Source organism: Pelodiscus sinensis, chromosome 8 (assembly GCF_052426305.1).
Source record: "Pelodiscus sinensis isolate ZL-2025 chromosome 8, ASM5242630v1, whole genome shotgun sequence".
Taxonomy (NCBI): Eukaryota; Metazoa; Chordata; order Testudines; family Trionychidae; genus Pelodiscus; species Pelodiscus sinensis.
In genome coordinates, this window is record NC_143059.1 from 66,825,762 (window position 1) to 66,846,150 (window position 20,389).

At 42.5% G+C, this 20,389-nt stretch overlaps 1 protein-coding gene across 22 annotated transcripts in view; it reads right to left on the reverse strand.

The window, feature by feature from the left end:
* ADD3 (adducin 3) overlaps positions 1 to 20,389 on the reverse strand; it is a 175,535-nt gene that overhangs the window by 18,654 nt on the left and 136,492 nt on the right. For all 22 annotated transcript variants that reach the window (XM_075935505.2, XM_075935497.2, XM_006135013.5 and 19 more), the window contains 9 exons: positions 11,609 to 11,747; positions 9,621 to 9,772; positions 9,423 to 9,503; positions 7,779 to 7,928; positions 6,965 to 7,108; positions 6,777 to 6,875; positions 4,341 to 4,523; positions 2,194 to 2,451; positions 802 to 921 (listed from right to left, as the gene is read on the reverse strand). In XM_075935505.2, coding sequence (XP_075791620.2) covers positions 802 to 921; positions 2,194 to 2,451; positions 4,341 to 4,523; positions 6,777 to 6,875; positions 6,965 to 7,108; positions 7,779 to 7,928; positions 9,423 to 9,503; positions 9,621 to 9,772; positions 11,609 to 11,708 — 1,287 coding nt within the window. In that variant the 5' untranslated portion in view covers positions 11,709 to 11,747. The remainder of the gene's footprint in view (positions 1 to 801; positions 922 to 2,193; positions 2,452 to 4,340; positions 4,524 to 6,776; positions 6,876 to 6,964; positions 7,109 to 7,778; positions 7,929 to 9,422; positions 9,504 to 9,620; positions 9,773 to 11,608; positions 11,748 to 20,389) is intronic.

Genomic DNA, 20,389 nt, shown 5'->3' on the forward strand with positions numbered 1-20,389 from the left:
GCATGATGCACATAGTTAAATTCTAACAAATGAAAACAAAGAAACCCAACCCCCTTCCTCCCCAGGACTGGTAGCCCCTCTCACAGTAAGGCTTGTCAATCTACGTAGGAAGAGAAAGCTTAGTATCCTAGATTGATAATCGTAATCTAAATCAATATCTGGGCAATTATAGGACATTTTTTTATTTATCCTTTTGAAGGAAGGGAGTTGCTCCATCTAAATCATATTCAGTCCTCAGGGATGGTAGTATGGCCTTTTAACCCCAAAAGAATCCAAGAAAGTAAATACCATAATTTCCTGGAAACAGCATTACATGTCTAGCAAAACAATCATGCCTACAGTGAGGTTTGGGTCAGCTTTTGGAAAATGGCCGCTTTTCATATTCATGATAGTAATGTCCATTTAAAATAAATACTAATTCCCAAAAGCTACCCATACATTTCTGCAGTGTTTTGGGAAAGGGCACCTACAGCATAAGAGACATGGGTCAGTTCAGATTTAGATTCAAATTTACAGAAGTTTTGTGCTAATCCTAGGGTTATAGTTTGGAGCCATTTCTGATCTGTCATTCCCAGAGTAACAGCTGATCATCCTGCAAAGGTCTATCTATAACAACGGTGCTACCAGCTTTATTGTTCAATTCAATACCATGTGGAATTTAAAGAAAAATTTTTTGGTAAAGCTATGACACTTTCAGTAAAACATTTACTACTATTTTTAATGATCATTTGTCTGTCAAATTAGAATGTATTTAGTACCTGTAAACAGCAAGTACACATTTCTTTATTAATTTTTTCTTACCTTATTTCTCTTTGCTAAAACCTCACTTGGGTTTGTATTTAGAGGCACAAATTGGTTTGGATCTTCAATTTTGATTGGTGTTCCTCCACTAGTCTTGGAGGAGTCTTCAGCTTTCATCCACTGCAAGAAAAATGTTTAGAATGTAAGGTGGGGAAAAAAAGGGAGAATGTAGCCACTGGAAAGAGCATAGTCTAGTGGTTAGGAGGAGGAACAAGGACTTCTGGGGTCTATTTACATCTCTGCTATTCACTCATTGAGATCACTGCTAATTTGTTAAAACTCTCCGTGCCCTCGTTTACAAATCTGTAAATGGATATATTACTTATGTGCCTTGTATGAGGTTTAATTAAATTATTATAAAAAATTGAAATTCTCACTTGAAAAATAACACGTAACTGCAAAAGGATATTGACATGACTATGTTTAGAAAGGATAGCTTTTACCCAAAATCCTGTAGAAAAGGGCTAAAGGCCACTGAACTTTTTATTCCATTAATACAGCATTTAGTGGCCCCAGAATCGAGTCTCTTTCCCTATTACTCTATTTGTACTGTAAACTTCTACCCCTACTAATTACAGTTTTTGTATTGGGATTTTTCCTTTTTAAGCAAAAATTTAACATAAGCCTGCCACTGATGGTGTATCATCAAAACTAAAAGGTACAGAGAAATTGGTAAAATACCACCAGGTGGAGCTGCTGCTTTTAATCTATGCTTCATGCAACTGTGGTCTGGTGGATACTTAATGGGATTTTATAGGTACTAGGCACCACTTTGCAAGAGGTGTGGTCTCTCCTGTAGCTGGTTGGGAATGTGATTGAAGCAACATATTTAGCCCTACGAGAAGAATTCCTGCACATCATTCAGAGACATATGTTAGCATGTGGCATTCATAGGCTCTAAAGAAGTCCTGATCAGTTGTCTTTGATAAGAGATGGTGACAAGTGTCCTAGACCCAACAAGCACGGAGATATTGATTTAGCATGGAAAAAGACAGCACTCCACTGGGGAAGGAGAGGCCCTAACATCGAAGGAAAAATGAGACACACTATAGTTGATGCACTGGTAATTCCTTGCCTTCTAGGTGCAGTACAAAAAAACCCTCCTATTATAAAAGAAACATAAGAAGAAATTGCTAAAGGGCTTGATAACAAAGCTGTCTCTTTTTCTACCACCAAAATTTCCCCCCAAAAGAAAGGACATCTCATTGCAGCAGTTATCTTCACATTCAATCCCAGGCAAGCATATCTTCTTGTTTGATAGGTTTTTACCTAATTAGATAATCCAGTAAAAGAGATTTTGTAAATGGGCCAGATTTAGTAATATGATCTCTGTGTAATTCACTTTTTCCTCAGGTGAGTAAGAACAAGCTAACTACCAAAAATAGTGCCTACCGTTATCTTAGTTCTGGGACTAGTCTCTCCATTCCAAGACTCCTCAGGCACATTCACTTTCAAGTATGTATTTGGAGAGTTCAGCCATCTTGTCTTTTCCCGCTGCTGTCTTTGTGCTAGGAATTTGAGGGGGGAAAGCGGGACTGTGTCATCTTCGAAAGAAAAGGCAGTCACAGTGGCTGGGATCTCAACATCACTCTTATGTCTGGGTTTTTCTCTGACTAGAGGTTGCCTATAAGCATAGCCAGTTCTGTATCCCTGAGGAGGTAAGAAAAAGATAAACCAATAATGCGCAAAGAATAAGAAATTATGATAATGAAAATTTTAGATCATGGTATATGTATTAAATGAATTATCTGCAGTCATCACAGAGATATGGCATATACTCCTTTAAAGATTTTTTAATAAATCAATAAATGAAAAATATTTTGAAGTCAGCAATTAGGGATGTAAAATTCCAATTGGGGGGCTCAGTTTCCAACTCCCCACAGGGAGGGAGGGCTGCTCTCGGTTACTAGCTCACATCCCTAGTCAGAATCATAGTAGACAGACTGCAGTTTTTTCCACACATTTGATAGTCTTTCCACTTCCCTGATGAACTGTACAATGTGACAGGATCAAGGATAATTTGTAAAGTTTACAATAATCAATTCCACCCTCCATTAAAGAGCCAACAAAGATAACTTTTCCTCTCTGATAGAAAACAACATAGTTTGAATGAAATTGGCCTCTGGAATTCTGCCTTGAGCACAGAAGCAGAGCAGGCACCAAAGGTTGACCCACAGTCATAATTTGGTTTCTGCTCAGTTCGTGCTTGAGAGAGAGAGAGAGAGAGAGAGAGACTAGTAAGTTGAACTAGTTCTTTTCCTGCCCCTTCATGCCAGCTGAACTGTGTTGGCCAGCATGTTCAGTGAAGCCAAGGATGTTAAGAGGCAGTTAATTGGCTAATCGTGTAGTCGATAAGGGAAGGCGCTCAGTCCCAACTCACACCAAGTCCAGGAGCTACTCCTGCTGTGGCTCCGCAGTTTAAATGTAGTAGGAGCCAGGCATTGAGGCAGCCCAGTTCCTACTACATTTAAACTGCAGAGGCCCAGCGGGGGTAACTCCCAGACCCGGTGTGAGCGGCAACTGAGCTCACGCCAGGTCCAACAGCCCCTGTATGTGGGGGGTCCCGGCAGGGATCTGTGACCACCATGGACAGGGACTGCTTCGCAACAGCCTTCCCTGCCCCCGCACTGCTGCCTCTGATAGGAGGTAGCACTGTGGAGACAGGTGCTGGGGAGAGACAGCTTTTTAAGCTTCCCCCCCTTGCTACCTTTGATACAGAAGCACCAAGGGGTGGGAGAAAATGCGAGTAGTCAACTTGACTGCCTGATAAGCCTCTGCTTATTGGGTAGTGAACAACTTGCTCAGATCCCTAGTGAAGCCCATGCTCCACCCTCACCCACTCCTACCCATCCAATCCCTGTCTACTCATGCGAAGGAAGAGTCGTTTCCCAGCTGCTGTGTTTTGACCTATGATATAGACAGTCCACACAGCAAAGCAAAGAGGGCATCTAACCAACTTGCAATATGCAGGGCTCAGACATCAATTACACTATTAGATAAGTGGCACCCTCTTTTGCTTTGCTTTTACTTTATCAGCAAATCACTTAATCTGACATGAATTCATTACATTTTGAACAAATAGTACTGAACTTCATTTTTTCTAAGTCCATAAAAATTAAGGGGGGGAAATGAGAGAAATTAAAAACAAACACTACAATCCATAACAAAATAAAAACAGAAATTTCCAAGTATGTTTACTAAGGTGATGACTGGAAAATATATGTTGTAGCAATACAACTTTATACATATAAAGCCATAGCTTTGACAGAAATTTTAGCTTAATCAGCTTTCACTATTCTGCTGTGTTAGGTTTTAGAAATGGAAATATTGTTTTAAAAAACTACATTCAGTTCCAAATCAAATGTTCAGGAGATACTAAATATTTAATAAAAACGGCTTTTCAGTTAAACACTTCATTTGATTGTAAAGAAAATCACAGACAATTCTTTTCTTATGGCCTCGTTCCACAAAGAGTTGAGTAGTGAAAAGCACTCAAACTCTCAAGGGTTGCACTTGTACTGTTATAATTGTGTACCTACCAGGTTGTCTAGCATCCTCATAAGAGCTTCAAATTCTTGCTCCCCAACTTTCCATTTTTGTTGAGAGCCCATATTAACTCCACCTCCTCCAGCTGCTGCCACAGTGTGTGTAAAAGGCTTGTACTTCTGCATATCTAGTATAAGAAGATTGTCTATTCCACCTGCACCAGCTAATGCATGTACCTACAACAAAAGAAACCCACAAAACTTTAATTTGCTACCTTATAGATGGTGTGTGTGTGTGTGTGTGTGTGTGTGTGTGTGTGTGTGTGTGTGTGTGTGTGTGTGCAGAATTCTCAGCATGTTTGAATTTAAGATGAACAAGTTGTAAACAAAGCATTGGCTGCAATTATGTCCTCAGGTTGCTTCACTTTGCACTAAAATTATGACAACTGCATTAAGACATGCTGAGAATGACAGTAATAATAATGACTCTAGAAGGAGTGAATGCTATAAACGTCAATTATTTGTTAAGTGCTCAACAATGTACTTTTAGCTGTAGAAGACAGAGAAATCTCTTTAATCTTGATAGAGATATACCCTGCTATTGTAGAGAAAGAAAACTGGATGTCTGATTAATTCCCTAATAAGTCACTAACAAGTGATTTCTGGATTCTGCTTAATTTATTTTGTAATATGCCAGTCTCCTCTGCTTTGTGCTCTTAGTGAACAATCCTCCCTTTCATCCCAACATTCAGCTTGAGTAATTAAGTTGGGTGCTGTGAATTACCACAAGGACAGAGGGGGAAGGAACTCTTCAATCCTCCACGGAGGGGTAGAGAACCTTTTTTCTACCAGGGGCCATTGACCCAGAAGAAAAAATACCAATTAGAGCCTCGCAGGGGAGGTGGGCAGTGTGCCATGGAGACTCAGCACTTTCCCTAGGTTCTGGGGTGGGGCCAGAAATACAGGGGTTCAGAGTGTGGGAGGGGGCTCCGGCTTGAGGCAAGAGATTGAGGTGCAGGAGGAAGTGAGGGTTCCGTCTGGTGTGCCGGCTCTGTGTTGGGACCTGAAGTGCAAGTGCTCAGAGCTTGGGCAGCAGGTTGGTGTCGGGGAGGGACTGAAGGCTCCAGCTCAGGGGTGTAGGCAGAGGTTTGGGGTGTAGGCTCTGGAAGGAAGTCTGGGTTCAGGAATGGGCTCAGGCTTGGGGTGGCAGGTCCAGGAGGGAGTTAGTGTGCAGGAGGGGGTTCTGACCTGGGACAAGAGGCAGGGGTACAGGAGGAGGTTCAGTGTGCAGGCTCCAGCCAGGCAGCACTTACCTCAGATGGCTCCCAGATTCCCAGTTGGTGGCACATTTAGGCTAAGGTCCTGCTTGCCCGAAATGGTTCCTGGCCAATGGGAGCTCTGGAGCCGGTGCTAGGGGACAGCACATGGCACTTCCCCGATTATCCCTCCATCTTGGGGATGCAGGGACATGCTACTGAGCCTCTGCTTATGACTCCAGTCTCATGGGAGGGCATCTAGCCTTGGGCTGTGGGCTAGATGAAATGAATCAGGTTCCCACAAACCTCGTGTCCCATTTCTATACAGGGTAAGGACTGATGGATCTGTTGCCTTCCTGCTCCTCTGACCGTCACTGAGTTTAGTCCTGCAGGGAATGTTTATGGAGCAATGCTCTGTGGGGTGTAGAAGTATGCACTCTTGGACACATGATCCTGAAAGTTCCCTCTGTCCACAGTGAAAAGTGTCAATGCAGTTTCACTTGGATGATCTGCATTTAGACAAGAGGGACTCCAAATATGCCCTGTAATATTACAGATCCCTCTACATTTCCTCCCAGATTGCCAAATAACCTGTTGAAATCCAGGCAAAGTTTTAATGGCTCCTAAAATAACGTCCATGAAACGGTATCATTTTGTAATGTTATATGGCTATACACTGACTTTCTAATAAATGATACTGTCCCATGGGATAAACTCATTGAAGTGAGAACACAATGTACTGCACAGCAAAGCCAACACATTATGCCTACACTAACTAAAGCTCATACACAGAGTGTTTTCGATATTACTAACTGTGCACAGAGAATGCAGTAAACAGAACCATGTTTCTATTATAGACTGAAATTAAAAGCAAGTCTCCTCTTTATCCCACAGAACCTCTACCTCAGGGTAGCCAGTTATTTTTTGTCAAGGTTCAAATATCTTGGTCAAGGTATAGCCAAGGCCCAAACTCCAGTGAAGGAACTAAAACAAATGGTAATTAAATAAAAAGATTGTGCTGTGTTCAAAAATGTCTGGCAGTACAGGCTGGGCCCATGGCCTTCCTATTGACTACTTCTGTTCTACACAAATAGCCTAACAGCAGATATTCTGTTGAATACCTTGCAATAATGGAGCTTTCACCGTATAGAGTCATGTGTATCCATTGCAATAATTTGTTGCGGTATAAATATTTCCTTCAGGAAATTAAACAATGATAAAGCATCTCTCTTACCTGTATTTCACATGCAAGTTGCACATTGAAAATATAATGAAAGGCCTCCTCTAATGTCTCTCCCAATGCTACCACACCATGATTTCTCAAGACCAACACCTAGAGAATGAAAACACTAATGTTAAATGGTAGAAACTGGTACAGTACATGCAAATGATTAATGAAAATCATGAATAAAGGTTGACTACCTTGCAACTGGGTCCAAGAACCTTCTGAAGCTGAATTCTCTCTTCCTGTTCATCAAGAGATCCCTGGTAGTTGTAGTAAGCAACATCTCCCAGAATCAGAGCCTCTTGAGAGATTGGAAGAATACCACACTTCATAGAGGAAACCTGTTTCAAGAAAATTGAATGTTTGTGAAATTCCCAAAACAAAAATTTAAACCCACGTTCCGTACAAAAGTGCCCTGTTCCACAAGCCTCATGGTTAATCTTCCAAAGTTATAAAGGAACTGGTGATCACTCCAAAATTAACTACATAAGTGATAAATTATTCCCTATGATATTTCTCTAGTACATGGGTTCTTCACCTGTAGACAAGGACTACTCTGTCCCTCCTATATTCATAAATGAAAGGGAAGTCTTGGCTATATGCTGGCTTGATAAGAGGAATCTCAATATGGAGTAGATAGTATTCTAGTGCTTTATCCAGTCTAGTTTAAAATCTGGTGAACTGCTACCACTGCTTTCATTTGGGAGACGATGCCACATAAAAGATAGCACCATAAAGCAAGTTTTCTCTGGCAATTAAAATTAATGCATCTTTTCCTCATTTCATTCTCATCACAAGACTATAACAGGGTTCAAAAAACAACTAAATAAGTTCATGGAGGACAGGTCCATCAAGGGCTACTAGCCAAGATGAGCAGAGATGGTGTTGCTAGCTGTTGCCAGAGCTGGAAAAGGGAAACAAGGGATGGGCCACATGATGCTGTTTTGTTCATTCTTTCTAGGGGCACCTGGCACTGGCCACTGTCAGAAGATAAGATACTGTATGACTTACAGCTGCAGTTGCAGGGGTGTGTATGTGTATCACACATCTGACATCAGGGCGCATGGAGTAGATGGCAGCATGTGGACTGAATCCTGCATTGTCGATGCTCAGATTGGTACTCCCCTGGTCCACTACATCTCCTAAGATATTTACTTTAACCTGCGAAGTCAAACAAAGGAAACTAATGCAAACTATTATAAGTTGGTCATGAAACTGAAAAAGAAACAAACCAAAAAAATGTACAGTTCAGTAGGTACCATCATGGGAAAAGGTGGAGGGGTGGGGGGGGGCATGGGGGGGGGAGAGAGAGGAGATGGCATTAATTTGGCAACTATCATATTTGCTCTTAAACTTATGCTTAGTTTCATCTCTACTAAAGCAAGCTAAGTTTTTCTTTTTACCACATTCATTTATAACATAATGTTTAGTTCTGGCTGCCCTAACACTTGTAAGTATATAGTCCTGCTGTCAGGAAACAGCCAAGGAAAAGGTAAAGGCCAAATCCTGATAAACAGATGAAGAAATTCCTCTTTGATCTGGTTGCCCCTTAGCTAAAGGAAGAGATGGCAGCATAGTATACCAAGCATACTCAGTTGGAGTAGAAAGCCTGCAGGAGAGTCTCAAATAACAAGCTTCTGTTCAAAGATATATTTAGCATACAGATACCTATAAATACATCCTTAACTATTGTAGTTTAAGAATAGATGCTAAAAATGAGCATTTCAAATGAACACTTCAGATAAACTATATATTTAGACAATTATTAATGTACTGTGTTATAACATAAATTAGACCTGCTAATTTTTCTAATTTGCACTTGCAATTTTAATACAATTTAATGTGAAAACAAAGATTCAATCTCGGAACAACTGCAATTAAACACATTAAAAGTTGCAGACAATTTTAAAAAAATCCCTAAACTGTAACAGAAGTAATAAAAGCAGCATATAAAATCCAATTCTTATGCTTATTTTTTTAGCTCTATTTTTGGAAGTTGACCATATTGCACCACCTATCTGCTGTTCTCTTCCAAAAACTGTCAGCAAGACTCACCAGTAGATATGACTATTTGGTAACAAACTTTCCAGGTCTTTCACAACACTGCAAAATGCCTAATTTGGCTGTCTAGACACTGAATTAGGAGCCTTTAAGCCAGTTTCCATTTTGACCTTGGACAATTTATTTTTCTTTGCTGCTCCCAATTTTCCAGTTATGAAATGGTGATAATAATATATTCCTTATTGTTGACAAGGATCTCATGTGATTAATACATGCTGAGTGATTTGAAGACCAAAGCACTATGCATTACTGATAAGTGGTTGTTATACTTATAAAGTATCTGATATATTCTATTTGACTTGCTTTTGTAGACCAGGTGGGAGCCCAGCTAAAATGCAAAAAGTTTGCTGAAAATTAAAACTTCATTAGAACTAAAGCAGTGAAAAGTGGATACAAAACCTGGACATAAGGGTTCAGGAGCAGAGATTTTTTTGTATAATCCCAAAAATTAATCTGGCTGTTCACCAGATGATTGTGTGAATTTCAAAAAGAAAAACAAAAGCCTGATGTTAATATTCTGCTTTAGTAGATGCAAAACTGTCACAAAACATTCTAAGCCTCAGTGATTATTATTAATGTAACGGATGCACATACCAAATTGGAAGCTGAAGCTTCAGAAAAAGACAGGCCTCTTGGAATGATTAGAATGTGGTCATGTTCTTTGCTTACTCTTACCTACAAAGGAGGGGGAAGAGACTGCTGATTTATTATTGTATTAAGTTAAATAATCCTTGAAAAATTAAACATACAGGTGAAAAAAACCAAATTATTTTTACTCTTAAAAATACTCACAGTGATGTAGGAGTTTGCTAAGTGTGCCCATCCAAACAAGTCAGCCAATCTGTATAAGCTGGCTAATTTACAACGAGTAAGTTTTTCTCCCTTAACAAATGAGGTGGTGTCTATTCCAGATAGGTCATTGATAGCTGTAACCATTCCAAGGCCTGAAAGAAAAAAATAGGTGGCAAACTGCACAATTCAATTCTTTCTGTGATTCTCCAAAAGCAGTACACTTAAATTAGGAGTAGAGAATCTCAGTACTGTCTAAAAACTAACAGCATTAGAGTAGGATTGCAGAACAGGTGTAGTGATTTCTAGGTCTGCTGTAACAACCTTTGTACTATAAGGCCCTCATAACTGTATCCTAAAATAATATTAAAATCCCCAAATTTTGAGAAGGAAGAGTAAATTATTGACAGAGGACTACTCAGACAGCACCTCTCAGGTTTGAACTTCCTGTGCTTCAAGGAAACATACTTCTGAACAGATTCCAATGTTTTAAGACCTTCTGTACTGGTGAGTTAAGCTACATTTACAGTCTTTTTGGAAGTACTCCTATGGGTTTTGCACACGAATAGCCATTCAATTAGATTTCTCATTCTGAGTCATTGTAGTTCATTCTAGGGATGTCATGAGGGAGGAAATAAGAACTATTGCAAAGCTTCTCTAACTGTTCTGTATCACAGAACAATTTCTCTATTAAATTGTGTATCATGGAGCACCTCCTCTCCCATTTATGATTGTGAAGACTACTGACTGTCAATCTTCCCAGCCATAAATGGAATAGAGACCCTGGAAGTTTTTTGCATTCATTTGCAGCTTGGGTCATGGGTCACTTAGGCTAGGTCTACACTGCAGCACCATTTCGGGTGGTATCCTGAAATAGCTATTCCATGTCTTTAACATTCCCAAATGTCAGAGGGGTAGCCGTGTTAGTCTGAATCTGCAAAAGCGGCAAGGAGTCCTGTGGCACCTTATAGACTAACTGAAGTGTAGGAGCATGTCATGCCCACGAAAGCTTATGCTCCTACACTTCAGTTAGTCTATAAGGTGCCACAGGACTCCTTGCCGCTATTCCCAAATGTGTGGATCTTCTCATAATTACTAGAACCTGGCTATAAGTTTTAAAGGAACCCTTTTTGCCTGTAACAGCTATTTCACCACTGTGGCATTTTTTTTGGCCCTCTATTGTCTCTTCTGATTTGGGGTACACAATTAGTCGGAGCCATGATTAAGGTGTGTTTAAATAATCCTCATGCTGCTTGCAGGCATTTAGTTGCTTTTCATTTCTGTTTACAAACATTCTAATTCCAATATTCTCATCCATACAGCTTATGTCACTTCATGAAGGTGGCTATCCCATTTGCACCTCCATGTCTGCAGGCAATGCAGAGAACAGTCTATAAAGACAGAATTGTCTATTGTACACAGACACTTATGAATGTTTAACGCTAATATGCCTTTTTAATAAGGTTTCAACTATTCAAGATCTTGGAAATTAGCCATAGGACTTTTCCTTGAAGATTGTCACTTCAGTGCATGATCCTAGCAAGAATCTTCACTTTTTTCATTACTACATTTTGCTATTTAGTAAAAGCCGCTTTCATGCCCCTGGCAAGGTATGCATTTGAACAAGTTCCTTCTCAGTTTTGAAAATTCAAGGCAAGTTTACTACAGTAAATTGCTGCCAAGTTATGATGTTAGTTGTCATATTACTATTTATGTGTACCATAGTAAAATCGTAATGAGGTTGGGTATTAGTTTTGTTGAGATAAGCTGCAAAACTATTAACTATAAGCTATTTTTATACCTTTAACTTTTCTGATCCCAAATATTGAGTGAAAGTTTAAGATTAAAATTATTTAAGACCACAATTTTTACTGCTTTACAGCTTAAACACCAGGATAGAAATTCTGTTGAATGGATATGGTCCCAGCACCTTATAAAAGGAAGACAGAAATTTAGAAAAATATTGGCAATTATACTAATTGTTCACTTACTCAGTGGAGAAGAAGAGAAACCTGCAAAAGAGCTTGCCATGATGTAATCAGCAATCTGTTGTAATGCAAGAAGTCCAGTTGGATTATGGCCCTTCTTCATCTGTTCTTGAATAAGACATTCCAGGTCTTCTCGGAAGGCCTACATAAACATTTGAGAATAGCTGTGATAAACTTTCCTCAACACAGTGAGATTATTATAGGCAGGGTACATTTAATCATTATCTATTAAGGTCAACCTACACTTCCCAGTGTAAGACCCCATTTTAGTTGCTCATAACACTGAAAAACTAAGTCACAGGGTATGTCTGTGGCATTGCTGAAAAAGGAACTTAGCTCTCCTATCTTTCAGTATTTTGATTTCTCCACAAGATCATCCTTATGTAGGATCACACTATTCACTAGAGAGATGGTTTAAAAGTTCAGAACTATTTTTTGCCTATTTGGCAGCTCATGAATTTAAGAATAGGAATCTATTAAAATGCAGTTACTTTAGGGACAGGAGAAGGCTATATTTTGTAGAGACTATTCAAGTAGATACCTCAAAACACATAACATCTGGTAAACCCACAGCACTTGTATTGAAACTCATTTTTAAAATTACCCTCTCCTACACTTACATTTACTGTATCTTCATTTTAGACCTCATTAAACTGCCGTGGTTACAGAATGGTCAGATTAAGGGCCTGTATACACATATAGCATTTGCAATGACATAGGTGCACTGATGCAGCTGAACCACTCTAGTACTTAGTGAAGATGCTGATGGGAGAGCGTCTCCTGTTGGCATAGTTACTTCATCTCTCTGATATGATACTTCTTATGAAACCCTGAAAACATTTTTATCTTTTTATTGAACAAAATCCCATAAGACCTAACCCAGTACTATTGACCAGAGCATCTTGCAATTGGATCCCTACAGGTGCAAAGGTTCACCTGTGCATTACTAGAGCCCACGTGATTTTTTGTTGTTGGTTTCAATTACCTATTATAATGTTTTAATTCATGAGTATACTATATACCATTCCACATTAGTTGCACAGAGTTTTTGTAGTGGAAAGGGCATGAGCCACTTCAGATCTAGTACCTGACAAGAGAAGAAAGAGTTACTCATCTTGTGCAGTAACGGTGGTTCTTCAAGATGTGTCCCCGTGGGTGCTCCACTATGGGTGCTGGTGCGTCCTCACGCCGGCGACCGGAGACTTTTTCCAGCAGTTTCTGCCGCGCAGCGCAGGCGCCCCAGTGTCCCCTAGTGCCACTGGGATCCTGAGGCACCTGAGTGGCGCGACTCCTCCATTCCGTCTCTACCCACTAGAGAGCAAGGCTCCAAAGCAAGGGAAGGAGGAAGAGTAGTGGAGTACCCACGGGGACACATCTCGAAGGACCACCGTTACTGCACAAGGTGAGTAACTCTTTCTTCTTCTTCGAGTGGTCCCCATGGATGCTCCACTCTGGGTGACTACAGAGCGGTTGTCGGCTTGCAGATGTGGGTTTGGAGCCGTTTGGTAGTCACTGTGGATAGTACTGCGTGTCCCACTGCCATGGAGGAAGCAATTGAAGAGGAAAGTGTGTAATGTTGTGCAAATGTGTGGTTGGATGACCAAGTGACGGCGTTGCAGATGTCCTGAAGAGGAATATTGCTAAGAAAGGCAATCATAGAAGACATTGATGGAGTGAGCGGTTATAGTTTCAGGTAAGTGTTTATTGTATAAGGTATAGCAAGTTTGGATACAAGACGTGATCCATTTCGAAATTCTCTGAGACGAGACTGCTTGCCCTCTAGATTGTTCGGCATAAGACAAGAATAACCTAGGAGATAAACGCCAGGGCTTAGTGAGATCGACGTAGAAAGCCAATGCTCTTCAGACATCAAGTGTGTGCCAAGCAGCTTGGATGGGATCTGCATGTGGTTTCGGAAAAAAGGCAGGTAAGTGTATGGGTTCATTAACATGAAAGGGGGAGGGCACTTTAGGGAGGAACTTTGGGTGGGTTCGAAGTATTACTCTGTCCTTTGTGAACACTGTGTATGCAGGATCGGTCATCAAGGCCGCCAGTTCACTCACTCTCCTGCTGGAGGTTATAGCCACCAGGAAGGATACCTTCATGGACAGGTGGGATCAGGAACAGGTAACGATGGGTTCAAAGGGAGATTTTGTTAAGCTTTTCAAAACGTGGTTCAGATCCCAGATAGGGACTGGTGGGCGGACAGCTGGGAAGGTGTTGAGTAAGCCCTTAAGGAAGCGCTTAGTTAATGGATTAGCAAAGAAGGACGTGCCATCAATAGGGTGATGAAAGGCTGCAATGGCAGCTGCATGGACCTTAATCGTGCTAAGGGCCAGGCCTGATAGTTTCAATGAAAGTAAGTAGTCTAGAAGGATAGGAATGGGGATGGATTCTGGTTGTGTTGAATGTGAGGCGTTGTACCAATGGCAAAATCTCTTCCATTTGTATAGGTACGTTTTCCTAGTAGAATGTCGTCTACTATTGATCAGTATGTTTTTCACTGGCTCTGAACAGGAAGTCTCGGCATTTTGGAGCCATGAAGGAGCCAGGCGTGGAGATGGAGCTTGTGAAGGTCTGGATGGAGCGTCATTCCATGATTTTGTGACAGGCGATCGTGATAGAGAGGAAGTGGGAGCGGGTCCGTCATCGCCATCTTGTGAAGGTAAGGGTACCATGTCTGTCTGGGCCACGCAGGTGCCACCAAAATGACTTGCATCTGATCTGCCCTGATCTTGTTGAGAACCCTGTGCAGAAGAGGGAAGGGCGGAAAGGCATAGAGGAGGTGCGTGCTTCATGAGATGGAAAAGGTGTCCCCGAGGGATTATCTCCCTAAGGCCTCTCGAGCAGGAAAGATGGCATTTTCTGTTGATCTTTGTGGCAAAAAGATCTGGGTGTGGTTGCCCCAATGGAGGAAAAGTGGAACGAGAGCATGTCTGTTTATTTCCCACTCATGTTGGTCGTGGAACATGCGGCTTAACATGTCTGCTGTGACGTTCAGTTCGCCTGGGAGATAGTAGGCTGTTGGGGTAACTTAGTGCATGAGACACCAGTTCCAGAACTTGATGGCTTCTGCACATAGGAATGGGGATTGAGCTCCGCCCTGGCGGTTGATGTAATACATGCACGTCGTGTTGTCTGTCATGATGGCGATTGACTTGTGCGCTATGTATTGTTCAAAGCGTTGACAGGCGTATCTGACTGCTTGCAGTTCAAGGAAATTGATATGAAAAGTTTGTTCCATGAGCGACCATTTGCCTTCTGCTGTAATATTGTCCAAATGGGCTCCCCAGCCCAGGCATCTGTAGTTAATGTGAGAGTAGGTGGAGGAGCCTGGAAGGGAACACCCTCCAACATGTTTTGTGGGTCTGTCCACCAACAGAGGGATTTGAGGATACGAGGCGGGATAGCCACAGTCTTGGAGAGGCTTGTAGGATGTTGCCAACCATGACTGAAGACTCATGTGGAGTCTGGCCATTTTGACTACGTATGTCGTAGACGCCATATGTCCGAGAATTTTGAGACACTGGTGCACCGTCATGGTAGGGGTTAAGCGTGCAGCATTGATAAGATCGCAAATGGTGACGAACCTGTATTCGGGCAGTGTAGCCTTTGCTGCCACCGTGTCAAGGTAAGCGCCTATGAACTCTAATGTCTGTGTTGGCAGTAGAGAGGATTTTGCGTGGTTTATGTGGAACCCCAGGTTGACAAGAAGGTGCATTGTGGTGTCAATCATGGCCTTGGTTTCATGATAGAAGGAGCCCTTTTTGAAACAATCATCTAAATATGGGTCTCTCATAACCCCTTGCCATCGGAGTGCTGCCATTACCACTGCCAGGGTTTTGGAGAAGACCCTTGGGGCAGTTGAAAGGCCAAAGGGGACCACTTTGTATTGGTAAAGTTGGGCGCCCACTGTGAAATGTAGGAAGCGTCTGTGTGCAGGATGGACCATAATATGAAAATAGGCATCCTGCAGGTCGAGAGCTGAAAGCCAATTGCCTTGGTCGAGCACTGGGATTATTGTCACTAAGGTAACCATCTTGAAACGTTGGTAGGCGATATATTTGTTGAGTCATCTTAGATCCAAAATGGGTCGCCGTCCCCTGTTCTTTTTCTGGGTTAGGAAGTAGGCTGAGTAAAATCCCCAACCGTGGAATTCTGGTGGCACTGGTTCTATGGCACCCAGTTGTAGCAGATGTGACACCTCTTGATCGAGGAGGGTTTCGTGAGATGAGTCCCTGATGAGGGACGGGAAAGAGGGGTGGGTGGGTGGAAGAGAAGTGAATGGGATGACATAACTGTATTGGATCAATTCCAGGACCCATTTGTCTGATGTAAAGTGGACCCATTGGTAGTAGAAGGTCCGGAGAGGGTGGCGGAATTGAAGAGTATCGGTTATTGGTGGTGTGGAAGTGGCTTTCTGGCCCTTGACATGAACTTCAAATTTGTTGTTTGGTCACCGGCTGGTGGGTAGCTGAATGCTGCTGCTGCTGGCGTTGAGGTCTACGGCGCTGTGGTCTTTGTCTCCGACAGAAATCCTGTCTCGTCTGTTGACTAAAGGGTTCTCTAGGACGTTGGGATGGCTGGTATCTGGTCCTCTTGAAGGGGGGAGTGTACATTCCCAGAATTCTGAGGGTAGTACAGGAGTCTTTCATGGAATGTAATATCTCATCAGTTTTGGCCGAGAATAAGCTGATCTTATCAAAAGGTAGGTCTTCTACCTTGTGTTGAAGATCTTTTGGAATGCAGGATGCCTGTAGCCATGAGAGCCCGTGTAAGACTATGGCAGACGCTGTGACACGAGCCGCTGTGTCCTCTACATCCATGGCGGATTGCAAAATGGTACAGGCGACATTATGGCCCTCGTGCATGATATTCAAGAGGGTTGGCCATTGTTGCTCCGGTAAGAATTGGATAAGATCCTTCAGCTTGGAATAGTTAAAGTCATCGTAGTCTGCGAGCATCGCAGTGTAGTTTGATACTCTACGGAGCAGGGTAGCAGAGGTGTAAAGCTTACGACCAATAATGTCAATCCTTTTGTGGTCTTTGTCCTGTGGGGTATTTCTGAAGTTCAGCTGTTTCCCTTTGCGGCGAGGAGAGTCCACCACTAGTGAGTTTGGAGGGGGGTGAGTAAAAAGAAAATCCGAATCTTTGGGAGTGATGAAATATTTGCGGTCAACCCTTTTACTTGTTGGGGCAATTGAAGCCGGAGTTTGCCAGATGATGTCAAAAGGGTCCAGATGATGTCAAAAGAGGCAGTTGGAGGTTGCAGTATACGCAGAAGTTGGTAATGCTTTACTTGGACCTCCTGAAGGTCTTGTTGCTGTGCCAGGGCCACTCTCTTGAACAAATTTGAAACTTTTTAACATCACCCGGTGGTGGGGTTTCAGACATGACAGCATCGTCTGGGGATGATGAAGAGTTACGGAGTGGGGATCTATCTTCCCCTTCAGAAAGGGAGTCCTGTGTGTCCGAATGAGCTGGAGAAGGCGGCTCAGTAGCCGGAGCAGTGTTGGATGGTGAAGCAGGAGGAGGGCGAGACACTGTGGAAGAAGCACAATGGTGGACCTTCTTTGGCTGCAGTTCCCACGGCTACCATTGAGTGGCATATGGCAGTGGTGGGTAGGCATATTGCTGTGCATACCATGGTGGTGGAGGGTGGAATGCATATTGCACAGTGGTAGGTTGCCAGGATGATGGTCTAAGTGCCGGGCTGGAGTGTTGAGAAGAAAATCTGCTCCTAGACCCGGTGCCTGTTTCACTCGGTGAACGAGAAAGTGCAGGCGATCGTCAGGACCGTGCAGACTTAGTGGAAGAGGCCGGTGAGAGCGGTGCTACAGGAGTAAAACTCCGCGTTGGCGATCGGTGCCAACTATGGCCCTCCTTCGCTGTGGAGTGATGTGGCCTGGATGGTGCCAGCGGCGACCTCGGTGCCGCGGAGGTTGTAGGTGCCAGCGGCGAGTGCGGCAGGGTAGTTGGTTCAGGTGCCAATTGATCTGGTGGTGGAATGTCAGTGTGGCGTCTTTTCGGTGCCGGCCTCTAAGCCGTTTTACTATGGTGCCTTGGTGCCGTTCGATCTGCACTGTGGTTCATGGGCATTAACGGAGTATCTGGTGTTTCTGGTGCTGTAGTCTGCGGAGTCGTCACCGTTTGTTTTGGCTCCGAGTGGATTCTCTTATGAGTCAGCCCCGATTTGCACGCCATCACGCCCAAAGTTCCCGGTCTATCTCCAGTGCTGGCCTGTGCTGCTGTCAGTGCCGAGGGCAGCAAGGGAGTTGGGGAAAGGCTCGGTTTAGAGGTCGTATGGCCGGGAAGGGCAGAGGGATGATTCTTATCCATACTCTTATCTCGTGATGTCAGTTGTGGAGCCGCCGGAGAGACCTCAGTAGATGGTCACAGGGACTTCTTGTAGAGCAGCATTTTAAGTCTATTGGCTCTATCGCACCGCACTCTCGCAGTGAGTTTCAGACAGTGGGAGCACTTTTGTGTCTGATGAGCCTCTCCCAAGCACTTGATACACTTTGCATGTCCATCAGAAATGGGCATTGCATTGCGGCATCTCTCACATCATTTGAAGCCCAGGGGAAAAGTGGCAAGCTGCAACGGAGAAAAATTTTTTTTTTTCTGTTTTAATCAACTGAGTAAGGAGAAGGGTATTAAAGAACTTGGATTCTGAAGAAACTAGGGAATTAAACAGGGAATTTGTCTATTTTTTACAGAAAGAAGGAGAACTCAGAGGCTCCGTCGGCTGCCGAGGATGATAGAGAAGGAACTGAGAAGCCGCGCCGCTCAGGTGCCTCAGGATCCGAATGGCACTAGGGGGTGCTGGGGCGCCTGTGCGGCGTGGTAGAAACTGCTGGAAAAAGTCTCCAGTCACCGGTGCGAGGACGCACCAGCACCCAGAGTGAAGCACCCACGGGGACCACTAGAAGAAAAACACTTAATCAGGAAAAACAAATAGTAGCAATTGCCAGAGGAATGAAAAGTTATGTTATTCAAACTGTGTATACCCAACCCTCTGTCCTATGAGGAAAATGATTTACGTATGGGATTTAAAACATTTGTTTGAGCCTATGTGAAAGTTCTTTATTAGGATTATCTACAGACTTGAAATTTATGTAAGTATCTAAGGCTGAAACAGATATCTTGGACAAACATTTCAGAGGGTCTTCTAACTTGTCTATCTGTATGTCCATCTTCCTGTGAAGTCAAGTATTTCCATATAAAATGGGAGCCCTGGTTTGAAAATGTGGCCCACAACAGGTACTTAAAGAGTAGGTAAAAGAAACTTAAATCAGATGCACAAAAGAAGAATGAACAATCCTCTCAAAAACAGGTAATCCTGTAGCACCTAAGAGACTAACAGATTGATTAGATTAGATAAAATAGGACAGATTAGATTGATAGAGCGTGTTTTTGTGGGTAAAAGCCACTTCCTCAGATGAGCAGATATTTGTTAATTGCTAAGGTACAAGAGGACTACTTGTTTTTAAAGTTACAGATTAACACGGTTACCCCTCTGAGACTTTTAATCCTCTCAAAACCATCCCATCTGAGGCAAAGAATGACACTGTAATTTTCATTCACTCAGCAACAAAACACCCACCCGAAGGTCTACTGTTATAAGATGAGTTATGAACTCAACTTCTATTAATGTTCACAGGAAATATAGGTACAAGTCTCCAAATAGGAGAACACATTGGTACTTTGTATCCGAGGTTACAATAATGAATCTGAATTTTATGGGAAGAAAATGAAATCTTGCAGGACCAAAAGGATCAGATCAGTTGTAGTAAGTTGGCATAGCTTCACTAAAATAAATGGAGCTTCATTAACTTACACCAGAAAAGAATTAGGTCCCTTAACTTTAGAATTAATGCAAAATGCAATATACTGTATCTCATGTCATCTTGAAAATAAAGGATTTACATATTTTATAGACATCACTGTTCCTTTCTCTTAGTTTTCATAAAGAAACCTAAAATTCCTATCTTTAAAAATAGATATTCCAATACTACCTGTAGTAAGATGGGGGCCTGAAACAAAAGCCCATGTGGCACAGGCCTAGTTTGAGACCTAGCCAACAAGGGACAAAAACTTGGCTAATATAAAGCAAAGCTAAGCTGTGACCAAGAGGCAGGTCCCTGCTCACAGAACTTAGCATGAACAGGGCTGAGAGTGCAAAACACTAATTGGTAATAGGCCCAGGTGTAGAACAGTACAGGTCATAAATTGAAAGCACATTCCAAAAGGATGGTACCAGCAGCTCATTAAATAAGACCTTGGTTCCCACACTTCCCACAGATACCGGCCCAGGTTCAGAAAAAGGAGAGCATGAGGGATAGAGATGATCTAATCAAATCAAGAGGTGCAGGGTGATGGGTGGTATCTAAATAATGTTAGAGGGTGGTAACCTAACATCATCAGAGGGTGGCAACCTGACATGTCAGAAGTGATGTGTAACTTGTTTATACCAGTATATAGAGTGGTATCTTGGCAGGACAATCTTGGTCCAGCCAAGAGGGCAATGAGATCTCTCACTGATTGAACTGAATCCATTGTTACAGGGTACATATGCGTAGTGGTACGGTAGAGTCTACTGACCATGATTACTGTACTTTGCTTAACAATAAACCTGGCCAGGCATGTTTGATCCTTCTCTGGTTTGTGGTCTTCGGGGGCTCTCAGAATCTGCTGTGTTGACTAATTGCACAAGTCAACATGGAACACATGACTGAACACACCCCTCCACCCCCTTTTGGTTATCATCACTGACAGGCAGGA